Raw genomic sequence first — 19,978 nt, forward strand, 5'->3', positions numbered from 1 at the left:
CTGAACATGCATTGTTCATAAAATCTAGTCTAGTGCAACTATTATAGTCTAGCGTTCGACTACCCTTATCAAATACTTTTGAATGTCATTGAAAAGGAACCATCAATTAAGTAACCACAATTTATCAATTCTGCATTATGTCTTTTTCAAAACTTCATTTGCTGAGATTACAGAGTAACATAATAAATTGTTTTGGCATCGCGTTACCCTCAGCTATTCAGGGAAATATTGGTGTTTAAACTCAACATTTTCAACAACAAAAAAACGACGTAGGCGGCCGTTATAAATCTCGGCTTCGGAATCAATCAAACAATGCGTTTGTTTACACCGTCCATCATTTGTTATTGTGCATCGTGGAAAATATGAATAATTCTGAATTTGAAAACTGGTCCCTAAGTTAAGCACTATAGGTCAGAGATTACTAAATACATTTTCTATATTTTAAATAGACAATCGACCAATTTACACGCGAAATAACGCTGGGTCGGTTTTCATAAAACATATTAAGTCACTTCCTAACTTAAGTCATTATCTTAAGATAAGGCCTAAAAAATACATTTGGTTCGGATTATCCGACCCTACCTACGGAATAGGCGCCGATCCTACCTTTTTTTAAATAAGAAACACAAGTATGCTCTTACTATTTTTTATGAACTATGCTAGGCAATGTAAACCAACAGACTGACCAAAAATACTCAGTGAGCAAGAAGATAAGGATTTAATACGAAAGATAGGTGGTGACATTTCAAATTCAATAGTTCATGCCCCCCCCCCCCCCAACCACCCCTACCCCCCACCCCCCTTCATAATTTCACGATATCATCTTCACAATATTAGCTTCACAAAATCACGATGATTTCAATTGTTCGTGTTTATTCTTTATTTGAAATGGTGAAATCGCAAAATCGTGAAGTTAAAATGGTGAAATCGTGAAGTTGAAATCATGAATTCGTATGCAAGTATCTATACGACTATACCCCCAGCAGAGCTATTGAAAATAGTGCACGATAATTTCGAGTAATCCCACTAGCCGATACATTGTATTTAGAAAGGCCATGATAATAATCTAATGTTTATCTTTCGGAAAAAATATTTATATTTATCTATTTAACTATTTATTTATTTATTAATGCATTCATTTGCTCACTAATATATGCTATACACTTATCGTCGTATAAGTCAGATACAGTAATTCGTTTATCTGTGCATCCTAATCAGGGGAGTAGATAGGCCTAAAGAAACTTGTAGGCCCGATGGTTCTAGGTGAGTTTGGGGATAAGATACACCCCCCCCCCCACACACACACACACACATAAAACATTTCTTTATAAATAAATAAAAAAAATGGTGCAATTTCGGAGCATTCCATGAGAAAAAGGCACAATTATATCCATTTTATATCCACACTACACACACTCAATTATATAATTATGCAATGAATACAATGAAAGCAAACCATACACACCAAAACTTGTTTTGGTAATACATGCAATAAAACAAACTTTTGGGTTGTTCAAAGTGTTTGAGAAGCTATTAGTTTTTTATTGCAGTTTTTGGTTTATTTAAATTTTGTCATTTTTCAAAAAAGTGTAGGCCCAGGCCTACAAGGCCTATATTTAGCTACGCCACTGCTAATGATGGATGATTTTGAAGCAACTTTGGATCTAAGAGTGTACACCTTTATATGTCATCATTTTAAATAAAACAGGCTGTTAAAGGGACACGCTCATGTTTTGTTATTACACTTTTTTGTATGTGTATCAGTCCTTGTGGGTGTGTGGTTTTGTTATCAGTTTTTTTTTCCTTGACTGTACCAGCGTGGCTTTGCTCCCCACTAAAACCAGTTTTTTTTTCTCTGCAATTTCGGTTTTGAAGAGTGAAATAGTCATGAAATAATGCACCAGTCAATTGATAAAACGCCCCCCCCAGCCCCAGCTCCGGATTAAACGGGGATAGCCGGGGAAATGGGCAGTATTTTTACCTTTCAGTAGGCCACGCAGTGCCGGGTGAGTGCGGTGGTTTTGTCTATATGCCAAGTATAGCGGGGAATGGGATTTTGCCCCGGCTTGGCTGGACCGAAAGTCAAATTCCTTGCTATTCTCCGGACCGGGGGGGGGGGCGTGGTTAAAATTGACTGGTGCATAAGCGTTTGCATTACCGGGGGGAAATTGGTGCCAAAATATGAGCGAGTCCCTTTAACGGCTTGAAATTTGAAATTTAAACATCTCTGGTAAACGGATGTGCATGTACTTATCGAGTGCATATGTTTGAGAAATTAACCATCATGATTATTCTGTGTAAATAAAGTAGGGACATTGTAGCTGATAGCAAATATCGTACATGTATACACTAAGATACATAGCGATATGCATATAGTTTAAACGTTATTTATGTATTAACCAATGTCAAGGCTGGATCGAACACGTATGGATAAAGGGAAAACGTAACACAAGCTTTGAATGTAAATAGGGAATTTATTAACGTTATATATCTACGGAGTATATGCGCATAGAGGTAAGTACATGTATCATAATACAAGCTATTTTAATACATCAACGATTTGACATTCATTCAGCCGTAAACAACTCGTTTCTGATCTGTTAGCATCGTGTAACAGTGTGTATTTGCTGTTGTTGTTTATACAATATGTAGTCTAAGGGGACGCTATAATGCGAATTTGCAGTTTGAATACACAAAGTAGAATAAAAAAGAGTTCAAGGTTAATGTTAACTTTGGTTTCACTCTTACGCAAGTGTATGCTTTAAAGCAAAGGAAGATGAGGAAAGAAGGGAGGGAAATGTGTTTCGTATTCGAAATGCTCAATAGGGCACTCCACAAACAATAATGTCATGTGTTTCCGTAATGATTGCTTTTTAGGGGTGCGGTGGAATGGGAAAAACTCTTTATAAAATTTTCTTAAATTAATAAAACACCAAAACATGTGGCAAGGGATATATATTACTCTTGAAAAAAAATATACAATCGAACCCCGTTGGCTTGAACTCGCTTGGCTCGAAATATTGGCTGGCTCGAACTGGATGTAAAGGACCGAATTTTATACTGAAGACTTCCCGCTTGGCTCGATTTTTTCTTAGGTTCGCGATATTTTCGGCGGTATCTGGGAGTTCGAGCCAACGGGGTTCGATTGTACCTTGAAAATAAATAAAAGAATAGTTTTTGAACGCTGAAATGTTTGGCCTTTCCCACCTAATTGTGTTTGGTGGTGGATCCTTTACCAGATGCATGCTCGCGGACTGTTTCCTCGGGAGTAGTCGTACACAATTATGTATCAATTATTTAAATGGCATTTGCAATTTTCTATACATTCCTAAGGGGACTGGCCATTTAGAACAGACCACCATAACCTCACACGGCCTCTTCTTGAAAAATGATCCTTCGAGTCCTACTTCTTGTGGCGCTAATTAGCGTCACGTTGGCGCGCAAAGCACCCAACATCCTGATCCTGGTAGCTGACGACATGGGCTACGGCGACCTTGGTTGCTATGGCAATACAACTGTACGGACACCCAATATGGACAGCATCGCGGCGGACGGCATCAAGCTTACTCAGCACCTGACGGCCGCTAGCACGTGCACGCCTAGTCGGGCGGCGCTACTTACCGGACGCTACCCCGTTAGAACAGGTATTACGACAGCCTTTAATTTAGAATATATAGAACCAAAACAGAGAATAAAATTAAAATTTGCTACAATGTGTCCCTGGGACTGGCGGGTTCTTGGCAAAAACTGAGAGTCCATTAGTTCTTGTTTTGTGCGCAAACTCTTGAAATAGATGCATCCTGCAGATACACGTGTTTAAAGATGATTGTAACAATAATGTAATTTTTGAATGCAAGTCAAATGATACACGTTTTGAAAAACGAACTCACAGTAGAAACGTATTACCTATAACAACCTTGCAGTATACTCGGTATTGATTGACTTGTGAGAAGAGAGATCCTTCTTAACGTACCGTTCAAGATAACCTAACATTGAATGTTACGTTTACCATCATGGCCTATTATCTCCCCTTCAGGCATGGCGCCACAGGGCATAATGCGGGTGAACCTATGGCCGTACTCGCGCTCCGGACTTCCTGAGTCAGAGGTCACCTTCGCCGAGATCACAGCCCAGGCCGGTTATAGGAACGGCTTCATCGGTATGTTTACACTTTAATTTTGTATTTATTATTAGCTCATCTATTTTGGGAGAATAAGAAAGTCAAGCTATTATAGTAGCATTGTTTCCGTTGCTATCATCGCCGTTGTCGTCGTGCAAAAAACTTTGAGCTTGGCCAAATCCCTGCAACCGTTCGAGGTAATTAAATGAAACTTGGTATACATGTTACATGTGGCGATACTCAGTCTATAAATCAGTACACATAACAAACAGAAGAGCCTTCATGTTCCCTTCGCGGCAATCTTGTATGAAAATGTTCGAAAGCTATACGAGTATATGTGAAAAGTAATTTTAACAACGCTAGATTGAACTGTTGATTTTTGGCTGCACTAACGGAGGACTTCCAGAGCCAACAGTATAGCGAACTGTTTACGCTTTTACAATGCCACAAGAATTATAGCAGTACGTTTCAACACCAGTGGTCCCATTAACAGAGCGGGAAATCACGTGACTTAAAAGGGGCTCTTGGCAAAAATTTCAACTTGACGGAATTTTGTTGAACGATGCAACGCTGAAATTTGGCCGAGGATTGCACCATTACAATTTAAGCAAATCTAAACTATTTCACACGTTAAGAAGCAGAAAATAAGATTTTTTTTCATAGACGTTCTGTCAAGAAAGTTTCTTAGTAATCAACGTCACTTACTTGTTTCTTTACATCGGTTGTGACCCGTGGTGGCCCATGTGAGAACCCCTTTGAAGTCACGTGATTCCTCACCCTGGTTGTATTTGTTTTGTTTTTAAAAACGCATTAACGTATGTACTGTCTAAAAGTGTCTTCATCTGCAAACTAGTACTGTTTATAAGTGTCATAATTTATATATTGATTTATATTTTAGGAAAGTGGCACATGGGGCTACACCGTGACAACGACGGCGATAATAAGCACCACCCACTCAACCAGGGTTTCAACTACTTCTACGGGCTTATCGGCACCAACCTGGATGACTTCGGACACGAGTATCGCGTCATCACCATGATCCGTCCCCACTGGTATGGGCAGCTGATTTCCGTCTGGGGCGTGACAACGATCGCCCTCTGGTGCCTTATGAAGTTCGGCTACTTCCGGGTCACCACGTTCTTAGCGTTATTTCTATTGTGGACGGCCCCAATCTATTTTACGTACTTCCTTATGGATAACATGGAGCTGTTTTGTAGTGTGTTGTATAGGAATTATGATTTGGTTGAACAGCCAATCAGATTGGCGGGACTGAGCCAGCGTTTTGTGCACGAGGGTCTCGAGTTTATGCGGAACGCTACTGATACCGGTGAGCCGTTTCTGCTAGTGATGTCATGGGTGCATATGCACGTGGCGATTAAGACAGCGAAACAGTTCCAGGGGAAAAGCCCACTCGGTCGCTATGGCGACGGAATGGAGGAGCTAGATTGGTCGGTCGGGGAGATTATGAAGGGTTTGAAGGACGCAGGTGTTGAGGACAATACGCTGGTGTATTTCACGTCCGATAACGGTGGCCATCTTGAACTAGGAACGGACGGAGGCTACAATGGGAAACTGAAAGGCAAGCAGTAAAGAGCTAAAACTTATCACTGAGTTTAATATAATTGCCTATGATTGGCAAAATTGTAGGTTTCCTATGAACTTGTTGTGTATGTGTTGGTGACCGTAACCTGGCGTAGGAAAATTGGTAATCACGTTCAATGTTTTAAGTATGCTTATTACTTTAAAGTACTTACATGTTGTTCTCAATCGACCTATTTTAAGTTCGGTTTATTTTTCAGGCGGAAAATCTCACGGCGCCGTCGACGGCGGGATTCGGGTCCCGGGGATGGTAAAGTGGCCGGGCCACATCAGACCGGGTTCCGTCACCGACGAGCCGACATTTCAGATGGATGTAGTTCCTCTCATCTCCCACGTGACCGGCGTCGCCTTGCCGACGGACAGGAAGTACGACGGCAAGAATATGATGCCATTACTGACAGGGGAGATCACTCAATCCCCTCATGAATTCATGTTCCATTACTGCGGCAATAAACTCCATGCGGTCAGATACCGGCCGGGTTCAGGTGAGGATTAAACTTTAGGATTGAACTTTGTATTATTAGTACGATAATCAATTGCTTTGATAGTGTCGAGTTTAGCAGGATATTGCTAACTAAGCATTATTAATCGGATTCCGGAAGTTGAATGGGTGATTAAACCAATTTAAAAGTCAGCAGTAAATAAAACGTGAACTTTGTTGGTCATGTCCCAAGTTCACATTGAAAGAATAACCGGTCAAAACATTGTGCCAAAGCAAATGTTATTTGGTCTGAGGTCTAACCCGATTTAAATGAAATTATCGCATATCAAGTTCAAATTTTAAACATTGTTCCAATAAAAACAATTTCCAATGCCATGTCGCCTTTTATTAAAAAAATACGAATTATATAAATCGAAACACGTTTTATTTTTTGTTTCACATTTATTATTTCTTACTTCACGATTTATACAATAATTATTTGTTATTTTCTATCCTTTAGGGTCGCGGACATGGAAGTACGTTACACACGAACCTCAACTGCTCCCTGGCAAAAGCACCTGCAGATTCATCTGCAGCTGTACTAACGCCGTTACCTTGACAACACCAAAGTTATATGACGTCACTTCCGATCCGGGTGAAACGTCACCGATAGACGCGCAGAGCGAAACTTATACAGATATATCAGAATTGATTCAAAAAGCTGTTATCGATCATAAATCTTCCTTAGATCCAGTGGAAAGTCAGTTTAGCTGGTTTAAGCTATTGCCACAAATAAGATGGCAACCGTGTTGCAATGGGTCGTTTCCCTTTAACTGTGATTGCCAGGATCCAAAATTTAGCTGAAGGCATTGATCACAAACTTAATTCCAGAGCAAAAAAAATGTATACTTGAGTAATTGTTAAAAAAATAAAATTGTACTTATTACAAATACATTTTTGGCTGTAGAATATTTTTCCCTTGAAATCTTGACCAAAGGTAAAAATCAACATATTACATGATAGAACTCCTTTTCAAATGTGTAAAATCGTATTTTATTTTGAATAACTTTTAATGATGTGTGGTAAAATGAGTTGAGACTGTGAATGAGATTTGATTTAAGTTTTTTTTCGTGATATTGGGGCCAGATAAAATACTCGTGAATTTTTTTCACATTTGTTATTTTAATTTATGCCATTTCTTATAGACTTTTGTTATCTTCAATGGAACGTTCCCTTTCATTGTGAATGCAAGGATCCAAGACTTAGATGAGCACATTGATAAAATATCTTGATAGATAAAATGATCGTGACAATTTACTTTTTTCAGATGTGTTATGTTTATTTATTAATATTATAAGAAGTATCATATCGATAAAAAAGGACATGTTTTATCTGTATTAGAATGTTTTCCTTTAGTTGTGATTACAAGGGTCAAACATTTAATTGAAGGTATACTATGCTTGTTTCAATTGTGTGTGTTTCTTTCAGATTTGTTATGTTTAGTTATAAATATTAAAAATGGCATAAGATGAAAAAATTAAAGTTTTATATAAAGATGATATCGCAAGCGGTCCCAATAGGATTCGAACCCGCTTTTTATGGTGTAAGTATGCAAATCTAGTGCAAGCTAGGAGGCTGTTGTAAGAACATTACATTCTACTCAAAATACTAAGTTATTATTTAGGTAACTCAACTGTTATTATGAGGCTGTTTGCAAGAACATAATATTCTACTTAAAATACTTATTATTGTTGTTATTGAGGTATCTTAACTGTTATTATTTTAAATTGGATGTCTATGTTAAAGCTGCACTATCACAGATTTACCGTCTTTACAACTTTTTTTTATTTTTTGTCTACGAAAGAGCAATTTATTTGCGGAACTATCTGCAAACCAATGATATATTGCTGACAAAAGATCAGATCGCAGATTTTCATAATTCCGTTCGAAAATTAAGGTTTTATGGCTTAAACCGTTACTAACGGATTAAGAAAAATGCATAAAACATCAATTTTTGAACTTAAATACAAAAATCTGCGATCTAAGTTTTTGTCACAAGTCTTATATAACTGTTTTCCATGGATTTTCGCAAAAATTGCCTCGTTCCAAGACAAAAAATTAAAAAGTTGTCAAAACGTTCAATCTGTGAGAGTGCAGCTTTAAGTATAATTTTATGGTAGTGAAATTTGATAGATAACACGTATTCCGCATGCAAATACTACACGGATATTACGTCCTATGCATTCCAAGATCCCAATTGCTATCTTTTATAACGATCGTCGGTAACCCGGGTATATTATTCTGTATTCAATGAAGCGGAGCGAGTTAGCTAGTTAAGTTTAACCATATTTATTTTACAACAACTGTGAAACAAGTTATTACAACATTATATTAATCACTCTCGCTGGCCTGATTTCACGCGAGAGTGTGGTCTTGTGTTGTGGGGGAAACCGGAGAACCCGGAGAAAACCCACTTGTCCGGCTTGGTGACCACGAACCAAACTCACATGCGACCGAGCCGGGAATCGAACCCGGGTCGCCTAGGTGAGAGGCGAGTGCGATAACCACTGCGCTAACCGGACAACCAAGCGAGTTAGCGACACAAGGGCACCCGACGAGGTTTTAATACGAATCAGTCTGAATGAAAAACAATATAATAACAACTATTCTATTTTTAAAAGAAAAGTTTTGCAATAAAATAGGCTTTCTGGGGACTGTTTCAATATAAGATTTTAGTCGTGTTAAAATTCAATTACTCAGTAATCTTAAATCATTATAAACGCCACAATTGGTAACTCATAAATTGTTTTTATTTCCTCACCTTAACGTTCGTTTTTAATACTGGTGAAGTTCAATTAAATAATGTGTAATAAAAAAAAATGAAACTAGGGCACGAAATAAATTTCAATTTAAAATTTAAAATCGGCTATGATCTTTAATAAAATTAAACTCATACTCTTTCATCAGTATCACAAAGATCATTAATATCAGCCCATATATGGTAAAACTAAACCGCGGTGGTGTATTTATAGCTATTAGTTTACAGTGAGCGATTAGTACATGTATGTTTAAATATATTGCTTAAAGTAAATGTTTGTCAGGTGCTAGATATCACTTAATAATCAATTTTCGAAGTGATCGTTCGCACTCGTATGTTGACTTACTTTTTTAAGAACTCAAAGGAAAATTATTCATGGATGTAACTTTACATAATTTACCTATTTATCTCCATTCATAAATATGCGTTTAGTACGTAAATATTGAGGGTTTTCATATTATTTGTGTGGGGTATTTTTATGCAAAAGCCAGCAAAGGGATTAAGATTAGACGCTCTAAAAGATGTCATCTGAGGTTTAAAGATCAGAGGATTTTGGAATGAAAGTTTCGGACACAGGTGCGTATTCTGTAATTGATATATAGCTTCTGTTAATTGTCATTTTTTCATCCGAGTGTGTTTATCATTTTTAACTCGTTGTTCACCTTAAGTTTATTTTTTTATAATTGTAATTGTAATATATTTAATATGTATATGAAATAAAAAAAAACTGTATAGTTTACGTGTACTAAATTCTGTTCTGTTATATTTTTAATTTTACCAAATAGTTCAAATACCTGATTTTACTTCGTCGTCGTTGTTATTGTAGTTAATGTTGAAGTCGTAGTTGTTGTTGCTGATGTTATTTATATTGTTGTCGTCGTCGTCATCGTTGTTGGTGTAGTTTTTTATTTTGTTGTTGTTGTTGTCGTCGTCGTCGTTTATACTTGTGTGCGCAATCTATACGTTTAAGGTGTAGTTTTTGGTTGTTGTTGGTGTTGGTGTTGTTGCTGGTGTGGTTGTTGTCGTCGTCACTATACTACCTTGCACAATACATACGTTTACGTGTTTTGTCATTGTTAGGGCAAATTTAATTTATATTTCAACAATTATTTTTCTAAATTATTTTTCCACTAATCCAGTTCCCCGTTTCTGCACATGGTTTGATGTGTGTGTGTGGGGGGGGGGGGCTTATTAATATGTGTCCTGCAAAACACTATCTTAAGTATTTTACTATAACCCGGACGGCCGTACCATTGCAACGTATTCATGTTAACTATACTTGTTCAACTTGTTTTGCGTATAAATTTTATTCTTAATAATCACTTTCTCATATCAAACCATTTTAAGTGTTATTGCAGCCGATAATCATCTGCCGTACAAATTGCCATACACAAACTTTGTAAAACGGATTTAAGTTCAAATAAATAAGTATTTTACTACGTATTATGAATGTTAATACGTAGTTGTTTATGTTTCTTACGAAACATACATAATTGCAGAATAATAATACTTAAAAATGATCATTAGAATGAACGGTACGGTGGTACGCAAGTCCGGGTTTTAGTAATGACCGTATTTTTACTCTTTAAGGCGTATTACACCAGCAGACCTGACGCGCATCTTCCGGTAGGATGTCGGACGCGGTGGACGAGGATGTGCAGCCGATCGTTATGGATATGGGGACAGGCGTCATGAGGGCGGGATTCGCGGGGGACGACGCGCCCCGGGTCGTCTTCACTTCCGTTCTAGGATCACCAAAGCATGACGTATGTGATATATTGCTTTCAAACGGTCTATACGACTCTTCAAGAAAACAAATATACAGTCAAAACTCGCTATGTCGAACTCAGTTATCTCGAAATTCTAGTTATGTCGAACTTTTTCGAATTATTTTGGTTTCGATAGCCATGTTTTCAAGTCCGGTTATGTCGATGTTTCGTTATCTCGAAGTATTTACCGATCCCCAAATCACTCCGAAATAGTGAGTTTTGACTAAATACCTATTCCAAATAGCTCGCAAGGGCGTATTTTTCATAGTATCTGTATACTTCCCGTCATTCAATGAAACGACATGAAGTACCTGGGTCCATTTCAAAAGCCTCTTCTGTGTTATGTTCCTTGACTTACCATCACTTCCGCGCGCCATTTCCTAAGAACGCTTAGCTAATGGTCACCTTAATTTGAAACGAAGTTCATAGGCATTATATCTCAAACATGCCTACTAGCCTTTTAACACTCGACACTCGTAGGTTTTCCTATTGAATTTCCCTAGCTTCGAAATGAACACTGCTAGCATTCCATCGTAAGCAACTGGCTTATCTTTACCGACATCGGATTCACTGTTCTGGACATGTCCTTTTTATAGGTTTGATAACCATTCGAATGACCAAAGAGGCTATGGCTTTATGGTCCTTCAATTGTCTTTAGTGCTCGAAATTATATTTCGTCCATTCGGGTTACATAATTTTTCCAATCTTCCAAAACATTAAGTTTTGTGCATCACTAGTCAGCTGTTATTAATTTTAATCAGACTTTAAAAGATGCTTTGCCAGTAGACAAAATATAATATCGAGCACAAGGCTGGTTAAACGTTCTTAGTAAAAAATAAAATACCAAAATAAATGGTTTAATGTGACAGAGTCATATATCTATTTAGTTTGGTAAATGCATACTAATAGCCCTTTAAGCATTACATAATTTATTAAAATATTTGAAAACATTGAAAGTTTTAGAAACAGATTTAGCTATCTGTTTACAAATCCACCTTATAACAGAATGATTTATTTCCTTCAGAAATTCGCGTGAATGTTTTTGATTAAATAGACAGAAGTGCAATTTCGCTATAAATTATTCAATCTCTTGAGATTTCAGTTATTTAAAACTCGTTCAGAGTCTGCTGTGATTTTATATTGAACTAGATTATTTCTTATCTTACTCTGTTGAGAGTCTGTAAACATCATTATGGAACCTTTTTTCTTTATTAGTCCATTTTCAAACATTGCGATCAGCGTTATCCTAACAAATAATGTGATTTTATGCTTAATTAATGTGATAAAGCACGCAAAGCGTACGAGTATGAAAGGACTTGAGTGGGAGCCTCGTATTAAAAGAAATTTGTTGTAAATCACATTTCAGTTATCTTATTCATTTCAAATGAAACTTAAAAAAATCATCGGGTAGTCCCATCATTTTGCTATCGAATGGTAGACTATATACAGTCGACCCCCGTTGGTTCGAACTTACAGAACTGTCGAAAATACCTCGAAAATCGAGCAAAGTGAGTTAGATCCATCGGGGTTTGGCTGTATAAGATTCAGACGTCATAAGCAGGCTAAAGGGGCGTGGCGCACTGGGTGTCTTATATTTCCGAAACAAGCCTGATTTATAAAAGTTTGTACAAAAATACACTTGCGATGCAACAAAATGCACAACATGTAACTAGTGTTCACAAAAGAATTCGATGTGTGTGAAGTTGGCTCAGCCATCGGCAATCGACAATCGACATTCGATATTATATAGCAAATCTTCAATGTCGAGCTACAAATGCTTGACATTCCAGCTCGACATTGAATATTTCCTATAAAATATCGAATGTCGAGCTAGAATTCCGTCCAGTTTGACATTCCAGCTCGACATTGAATATTTCCTATATAATATCGAATGTCGAGCTAGAATTCCGTCCAGTTCGACAATGAAGCTCGACATTGAATATTTGCTATATAATATCGAATGTCGAGCTAGAATTCCGTCCAGCTCGACATTCCAGCTCGACATTGAATATTTCCTATATAATATCGAATGTCGATTGTCGATTGCCGATGAATGAGCCAACTTCACACACATAAAAATTCGGGGTAATTATCCAGTACGTTTTGAGACACTCAACGATAGCACGTTACGAAATAAGTCCCTATGACGTTCTGGTTGAAAGCAAAAATTGCGAAATCAAACTTTAAGAAACGTACACGTCACATATTTAGCAAACACATGTTTTCAGTTTCGGATGGAGTGATTAAGTAGATATTCGCCTCTCAAAATTATGGCACTATATTGTATTGTGCTATAATCCCATTTAGTTCATATATTAAAAATCCGCTTCAGAGTCTTTGACAATTTTTGTTTTGGCGACTCTACGGGGAACATAAGGCTATTAAATGTGTAGGACAATCTTCCTTCCGTTCCCTAGGTGGTGATGCGGAACATGGTGGACCCTAACAAACCGACCGAGTTTCTGGGTGAGTTCGCCCTCATGGAGCGCGGCCTTCTATCCCTCCGCTACCCCATGGAGCACGGGATAGTCACGGATTGGGACGACATGGAGAAGATATGGCACCATACATTCTATAATGAACTGCGGGTGGCGCCGGAGGAACATCCGGTCCTCCTCACGGAGCCGCCTCTCAACCCCCGGTCTAACCGAGAGAAGATGATTGAGGTGAGTGTATCGATTTTGTTTTACATAAATCATAATGATAATATGGCAAGTGTTGCCCCAAATCTAAAAATGGCAACGATAACTCGAGTACTCGATTGCTCGTCCGATTTCTCATGTAATACCGTTAATTGTTACGATAAAAGATATATCAATAGTGGTAGTAGATTCGAGCTACACCAGCATCGTCGGATACCCGTCCTATGGTATGTATGGAGTGTAACTGAAGAACCGTGTTTGCCGACGATGCTCCACCAGTGGCTTGGCTAACTCTTATTTCTTCTAAATGAAAGAACTCGAACCTATATTTATATTTATATTTAAAACTTTTAGTGGTCTTTTCAACTGAACTGGAGTAATCAAGTATACGAAGCTATACTTGTATTTCAGAAGTCTCAATATTGGAGCGGTTTAAAACATCACAAAGTGTTATTTACGTAGATGATATTCTCTGACAAAATTGCAAACTAGTATAAATAATATAAATCACTTTATTACCATTTCATGGTCATACATATTGCCTTACTCTGTCCACTGAAGGTGATGTTTGAGAAGTTTCACGTGCCAAGCGCCTACGTGAGCATGCAATCCGTATTGCCCCTGTACGCTTCCGGTCGCCATGGAGGCGTGGTCGTGGACGTCGGGGACGGCGTCACGCACATAACGCCGCATATGGGAGGTACGTCACGTGGAGAACACTTGTCAAGTTTATGACTAAAATGCGATGCTCGGTCCACGACTTTGCCTAAGACCGTTTAAAAAATCAAATCTCGTCATTGTTTCGTGTATTGGACGACATCATTACTAAGAAAGTAAATATATGAAGCCGTAAAATCATATAGAGCTACTGAGATAATTACGTGAACACCCGCATATTGTAACAACAACAACACCACCACCAACAACAACAAACACTTAAAATCAAATCTTGTTTTCAGTCAGTATGACATAACAGATAAAAACAACGCTAGCTATGAATAGCTATTGACCGACAACAACAACAACAACAAGTTTTTTCTGAATAAAAATAGTGTACTATAAACCTTTCGATGTTGCAGTGTACGCATGGCGGCACGCAAATACCCGGAATCATCTGGCCGGAAGGAGCGTCACTAATTACCTCGCCCGCTTGTTGACAGAGAGGGGACACTATTTCCACACTTCAGGTTTAGTAGTTGCTGTATTGGATATACGTCAACATTACTTATTTAATTGGTATTATTCTAATGGCACTGATTCAAATGATTTGTATTCCCTTATAAAATCAAACAATTCCGAAACATTACACTAATTAAATTATTAGTGAAACATTTTATTTTTTTACATTTTAAACTTAAAGGGAAGTAACCATGTTTAGCTCATAAAATACGAATGCATTGGTTCATTCCCGTGACACAACTCTATGTATTTATGCGGTATATATTGTGGGCCGGTAACCTATTATTACCAATAAACAATTGACTTGACGTGCTTGCTGTTCTGTTATTTAAACAGTTTTGAACGTAAATGCTTGCATAAATTTATCTAAAAAAATCAAATTCGTTTTTAGTGGTTATATTTGTGTTTCATTGCAAGACGTAGATTTGTGTAGATTTGTTCCAGATTTGCAAACATAATAATAACGTTTTACTTGCTATCCTTTAAATCTAGAACAATCATTTCCTGAAAAAAATATTGAAAATGCCGCATCTAGTTATAATTCATTTATCATTTCATATAATGCTATGGTCACATGTTCGCAAGCGGTCTTTATTTCATCTTTAGCGGAACTGGAAGTTGTGAGAGAGATTAAAGAGCAGCTGGGGTACGTCGCAGAGGACTACCAAGCGGAAATGACAACCGCCGCTACCTTCAGTAAGCTAGAGAAGCAGTATGAACTTCCGGACGGTACTTCCATCACCCTTGGCAACGAGCGCTTCCGGTGTGCAGAGGCAATCTTCAATCCGTCTTTAGTTGGTACGGTCCTTATATCCTTATATAACAGACGCTTTCAAGTTTTATAGGCTCAAACCACAGTGGCTTGATTTTTGGAAAATATTTTTCTATTGCATAATAAATGATTATTTTGTTTATGAATTTATGAAAAAGGACTTCGACTTCGAGTATGGTCACCTCACGTTAATTGACATGTCAATAATAACATTTAATTTCTAAAAAAAAATCATGTGAATGCTCCATCTATAAGTCAGAAACAATTGCAATATATGATGCACCAGTCAATTGAAACCACGGCCCTCAAGGTCCGTGGAATAGCGGGGACATTGACTTTCGGTCCAGCCAACCCCGGGTTAATTCCCCGCCCTGTAGCGACAAACAGATGGTAAAATCCCCGCCAAATGCCCCCGCACCCCAGGAACCCTAGGTAGGGCCCATTTCCCCGTTATATTTTGTGCGAAGACAAAACCACCGCATTCACCCGGCATTGCGGGGCTACCTGAAAGGTTAAAAAACGCCCATTTCCCCGGCTATCCCCGGTATACCAACCGCCCTGGGGTTGGGGGCGTGGTTACAATTGACTGGTACATTAACATGAAAATTCAAACTATAAAACATGAAAGCAAATTCCATAATTCTCGAAACGTGTTTGTGTTTTGAGTGGAAAATGGACAGGCGTTGGGATCTGCGGTTCTTTTGTTCGAAATTAGTCCTTCACCTTGGGCCATCCTGTACTACGTAGTAAACATTCTCAGATGGGTTTCATATAAGCAGATTGCAGGCAAAAGGCCCATGTCCAAATTGATCTCGAATGAGCAAAATCCGTGCAAAAAGCCCATCTGTCCAAATAGATCCCATTTAATCAAAATCCAGACAAAACGCCAATGTGACACACAAATGGGTCCTAGACTGCTTGTCTCGGAATAGGCCCCTGTTGGACCCACATATATGATTCTTGCTATTAAGTACCAAGACTTTTGAAATTATTATTTTGCAGTAATCACATAAAATGTGTACCAAGGGATGTTTTGATTACTAACTTAATCGCTGTTTTCAAGTTTAGTCAATGTTGGTCCCATATGGGTCACATATCTGTACTTATTCAGACGTGGAACAACTAGGGCTAAGTGAACTGTTGCATGAAACCATCTGGAAGACGGACATCAACTGTCGCCGTCACCTCTGCGGCAATATCGTCCTTTCCGGTGGCAGCACACTGTTCCCCGGTAGGTGACGCCAAGCTAGCTAGCTATTTATAGCATAATGATTTCTTTTCTGCATGTCAGGTATGGAAGGGGCGGGGTTGGCGAAGGATCTGTACGGCAGCTTACAAGCCACGGATATGAACAGCCGGAAACATTTCTATGCAAACATTATCCTTTCCGGGGGATCAACTATGTTTCCCGGTAAGAAACCAATGGTTCGGTTTATTTGAAATAGCTATACGCAGAAATCATAACTTACCAATGTAGCCTAGATTTCGACCCCGCCCCTAAGTTTGGGTCTTTGACTAAATACCGCAGCCGAAGACCTAACCAAGGTTGTGAAAATGAAATATTTAAACGATTCTAATGTATTAAAAGGTATTAAAAAACTTATTTATTAACATACATAATACGTATAATAACACTGAAATGGTTTGATGATTTTAATCAAGAAAGAACAATTGGTGATCTAAAGTTTGTTTTTCCTTTATGTACTTTACAAAAATATTTCTGTTGCTGCAATGATGGTATCAGTATGTGCTGTGTGTGTATACCACGTGATAAATTGCGTCATAAACGTCGGAAGGCAATATTTTGATTTGAAAAAAGATTTCAAACAAAGATAACTTCTCTATTTCTTCACCATTTTAAATGAAACAAAGCGCAGTCTACGCCGCTTACGGAGCCCTGCCTTCGGTCTTTCACCAGAGTTTGATTGGGAGTTTAATTTCTTTAAACACTTCGACAAACCTTTTCACAATACAGCCGTCTGACCGAGCACTGCCAAAACGATTTTGGAAACAGGTTTGTCGAAGTGACTGATGATACTAATGACTTTATCAAATGTCGGTAATAATACGAAGGCGGGGCTCTTTAAGCGACATAGACTGCCCTTTTTTTCTTTTAAAATGATGTTGTAAAAGAAAAGTTATCTTTGATTTAAGTCTTCATTTTAAGCAAAATGTTGCCTTCCGACGTAGCATATATGACGTAATTTATCACGTGGTATACACACCCTGATGTGTATACCACGTGATAAATACGTCATAAAATAGATATAAATACGTCAAATATGCTAGTTCGGAAGGCAACATTTTGCTCGACTGAAGGGACAAAGATAACTTTTGTTCTTTTCTTCATCATTCAAAATGATGCCGCTTCTAGAGCCCTGCCTTTGCTTTATAACCAGTGTTCGATTCGGTGAAAAGTTACCTCAAACACTTCGACAAACTTGTCTCCAAAATAATGTTTTAACAGTGCGCCGACTAAACTCTCAATAAAACTCTTGTAAAAAAACCCGAAAGGCGGGGCTCTGTAGGCGGCGTAGAGTTCGCTATGTTTCATTTTAAATGGTGAGTAAATAGTAATAGTTATATACTAGTTATATTTGTTAAAAGTCTTCCTTCGATGCAAAAAGTTGCTTTTAGACGTAGCATTTATGACGTAATTTATCACGTGATATACACCCACTGAGTATGAACATTAAAAATATGAATATTAATATAACAAACTATTTGCATTTAGGATTTTCTGAGAGGTTAAGCAAAGAAATGAAAGCGCTTGTACCGTCGTCCTGCAAGGTAGCTGTGATAGCTGCGCCTGAACGGAAGTACTCTGTGTGGATCGGAGGCTCGATTCTGGCATCCCTCTCGACGTTCGCACAACAGTGGATCACCAAGGCGGAGTATGACGAAGAGGGGCCGACAATCGGGCACCGGAAGTGCATCTAGTTAAACCGGAAATGTTACTGATTTTTTACCGGAAGTGTAGCTGATTTTTACCAAAAGTGTATCTAGCTTAAGCCGAAGTGCATGAAGTTGCAACGGAAATGCATCTGACTGCAGTCGGAAGCGTTGGAAAGCACCGGAAACGCATTTGATTGGTTAATAATTGGACGGAACTGTGATAATATTGCGGGACACAGTGGCACCCTGTATGATCCACTGTTTAAGGCCATACCAAATTGTGTTTATGTTAAGTGCAACCCTTTGTACGAACACCCATCTAGCTATCCTGGATAAAAGAACTCCCGAAAAAAACACGAATACTAAAGTTACATGTAGAATATAAACGCAAGAGCCTCCTTAGTCCATCCTGGAGCATAGATTTCCACTGTAAAAACCTAAGCATTCGCGGACGCTAAACATAGAAACGATTTGAAATGGCATGATGTTGTGTTACTTCAATTTCATAAATTGAATATCATAGTATCGTGCAGTCTGTGACGTGTTATTGAATGATGTATATTAGTATATTTGTATATATATTGCTCTTTGTAGAAACTTAATTGTTATTCATATATAGTTCCAACTAAAATGTTGCCACTGTTTGCAATACAGGTTGTGCTAATTGCATAAGTGTTGTTATGAATAAATAGAGGATAATTGTTTGGGCGTAATATGTCCATTCTCATTCATCAGGTTCGATCGTGATAAATCTAACTTTGATACGTCATTCAGGTGTAAGATACGTAACTCTGGTGAACGAGAATTAATATATCTAACCGAGCACTAAAAGTTATGTTTCACGAGTGGCGTAGCGACGAGTGAAATATTATATATTGGTATCCACGAGGTGAAATATATTGCGATCTCACATTGAAATTATATGCCTAAAAGGATTTAATATGACAGTTTATTGTTGGTTTTTAGAAATGCGCGTCAAATTGTGTGCGAACGTAACGTCATTTCGGAATTGACGTCGTTGAATCTGTGTTCTAGCCCTGTGCGCGCTGACGTTTGATTAGTATTGTTATTGAGAGCGACCTTAAATTTCAAAACAGTGAAATATTATTTTTATTTCACTCATGAATCTCTATAAACCACCGGAAAGCATATATAAAAAATTCTTAAATAGTAATAATGGTCTTACATAGATATGTTTGTGGCCTGCTTTGTTTCGCAGTCAGACCAATCTTTCTTTAATCATTTTTTAAACTGATTTACTGAAAATTGTTCTATTACATTTTTATATAAGTTGTATTTTGCATCATTTCTTATTAAATATATTTTGAACACTTTTTTGCGACAAACCTTTTTTCAGAGCTGCACTCTCACAGATTGAACGTTTTGACAACTTTTTTTTAACTTTTTTTTTGTCTTGGAACGAGCCAATGTTTGCGAAAATGCATGGAAACCCGTTATATAAGACTGCTGACAAAAACTTATATCGCAGATTTTCATATTAAAGTTCAAAAATTGATGTTTATTTGTGAGAGTGCAGCTTTAAAAAAATTCTGAACATTCTTGCGACATACTGAAAACTCTTTAAGCAAGGTGTTGAGTTTTAAACTTGGTCAGAACAATAGTATTCGCATTGATTAAATGCTTTCGTTTGGAAGTAAAAGTCATTTTAAGCCAACTAGATTTGAACGCCACTATTCGAAGTATCATATTTAAGTATTGTAACTTCTATAAAGGCACCGACTGTAATTGTATCCAACAATAAA

The 19,978-nt window shown here is 37.8% G+C and overlaps 2 protein-coding genes across 5 annotated transcripts; both read left to right on the forward strand.

Moving 5' to 3' along the window:
• Positions 1–2,410: 2,410 nt before the first annotated feature.
• On the forward strand, positions 2,411–7,654 carry LOC128209192 (steryl-sulfatase-like). Of its 3 annotated transcripts, none has more exons than XM_052913116.1 (6): positions 2,411–2,461; positions 3,334–3,644; positions 4,037–4,159; positions 5,019–5,699; positions 5,920–6,204; positions 6,661–7,654. In XM_052913116.1, exons 2-6 carry the CDS (start codon positions 3,389–3,391, stop codon positions 7,002–7,004), a joined length of 1,689 nt encoding a protein of 562 aa, XP_052769076.1. In that variant the 5' UTR covers positions 2,411–2,461; positions 3,334–3,388; the 3' UTR covers positions 7,005–7,654. The 3 variants fall into 3 exon arrangements, with proteins under 3 accessions (XP_052769076.1, XP_052769074.1, XP_052769075.1); XM_052913114.1 differs by having other exon boundaries at positions 2,420–2,514; XM_052913115.1 differs by having other exon boundaries at positions 2,420–2,514; positions 3,350–3,644.
• Positions 7,655–9,225: 1,571 nt separating this feature from the next.
• Positions 9,226–18,891, forward strand: LOC128209568 (actin-3-like). Of its 2 annotated transcripts, none has more exons than XM_052913651.1 (8): positions 9,226–9,534; positions 10,549–10,724; positions 13,145–13,393; positions 13,931–14,069; positions 14,449–14,556; positions 15,155–15,346; positions 16,432–16,551; positions 18,055–18,891. In XM_052913651.1, exons 2-8 carry the CDS (start codon positions 10,590–10,592, stop codon positions 18,258–18,260), a joined length of 1,149 nt encoding a protein of 382 aa, XP_052769611.1. In that variant the 5' UTR covers positions 9,226–9,534; positions 10,549–10,589; the 3' UTR covers positions 18,261–18,891. The 2 variants fall into 2 exon arrangements, with proteins under 2 accessions (XP_052769611.1, XP_052769610.1); XM_052913650.1 differs by lacking the exon at positions 16,432–16,551 and adding an exon at positions 16,612–16,731.
• Positions 18,892–19,978: the final 1,087 nt, after the last annotated feature.

This window comes from Mya arenaria, chromosome 11, assembly GCF_026914265.1.
Source record: "Mya arenaria isolate MELC-2E11 chromosome 11, ASM2691426v1".
Taxonomy (NCBI): domain Eukaryota; kingdom Metazoa; phylum Mollusca; class Bivalvia; order Myida; family Myidae; genus Mya; species Mya arenaria.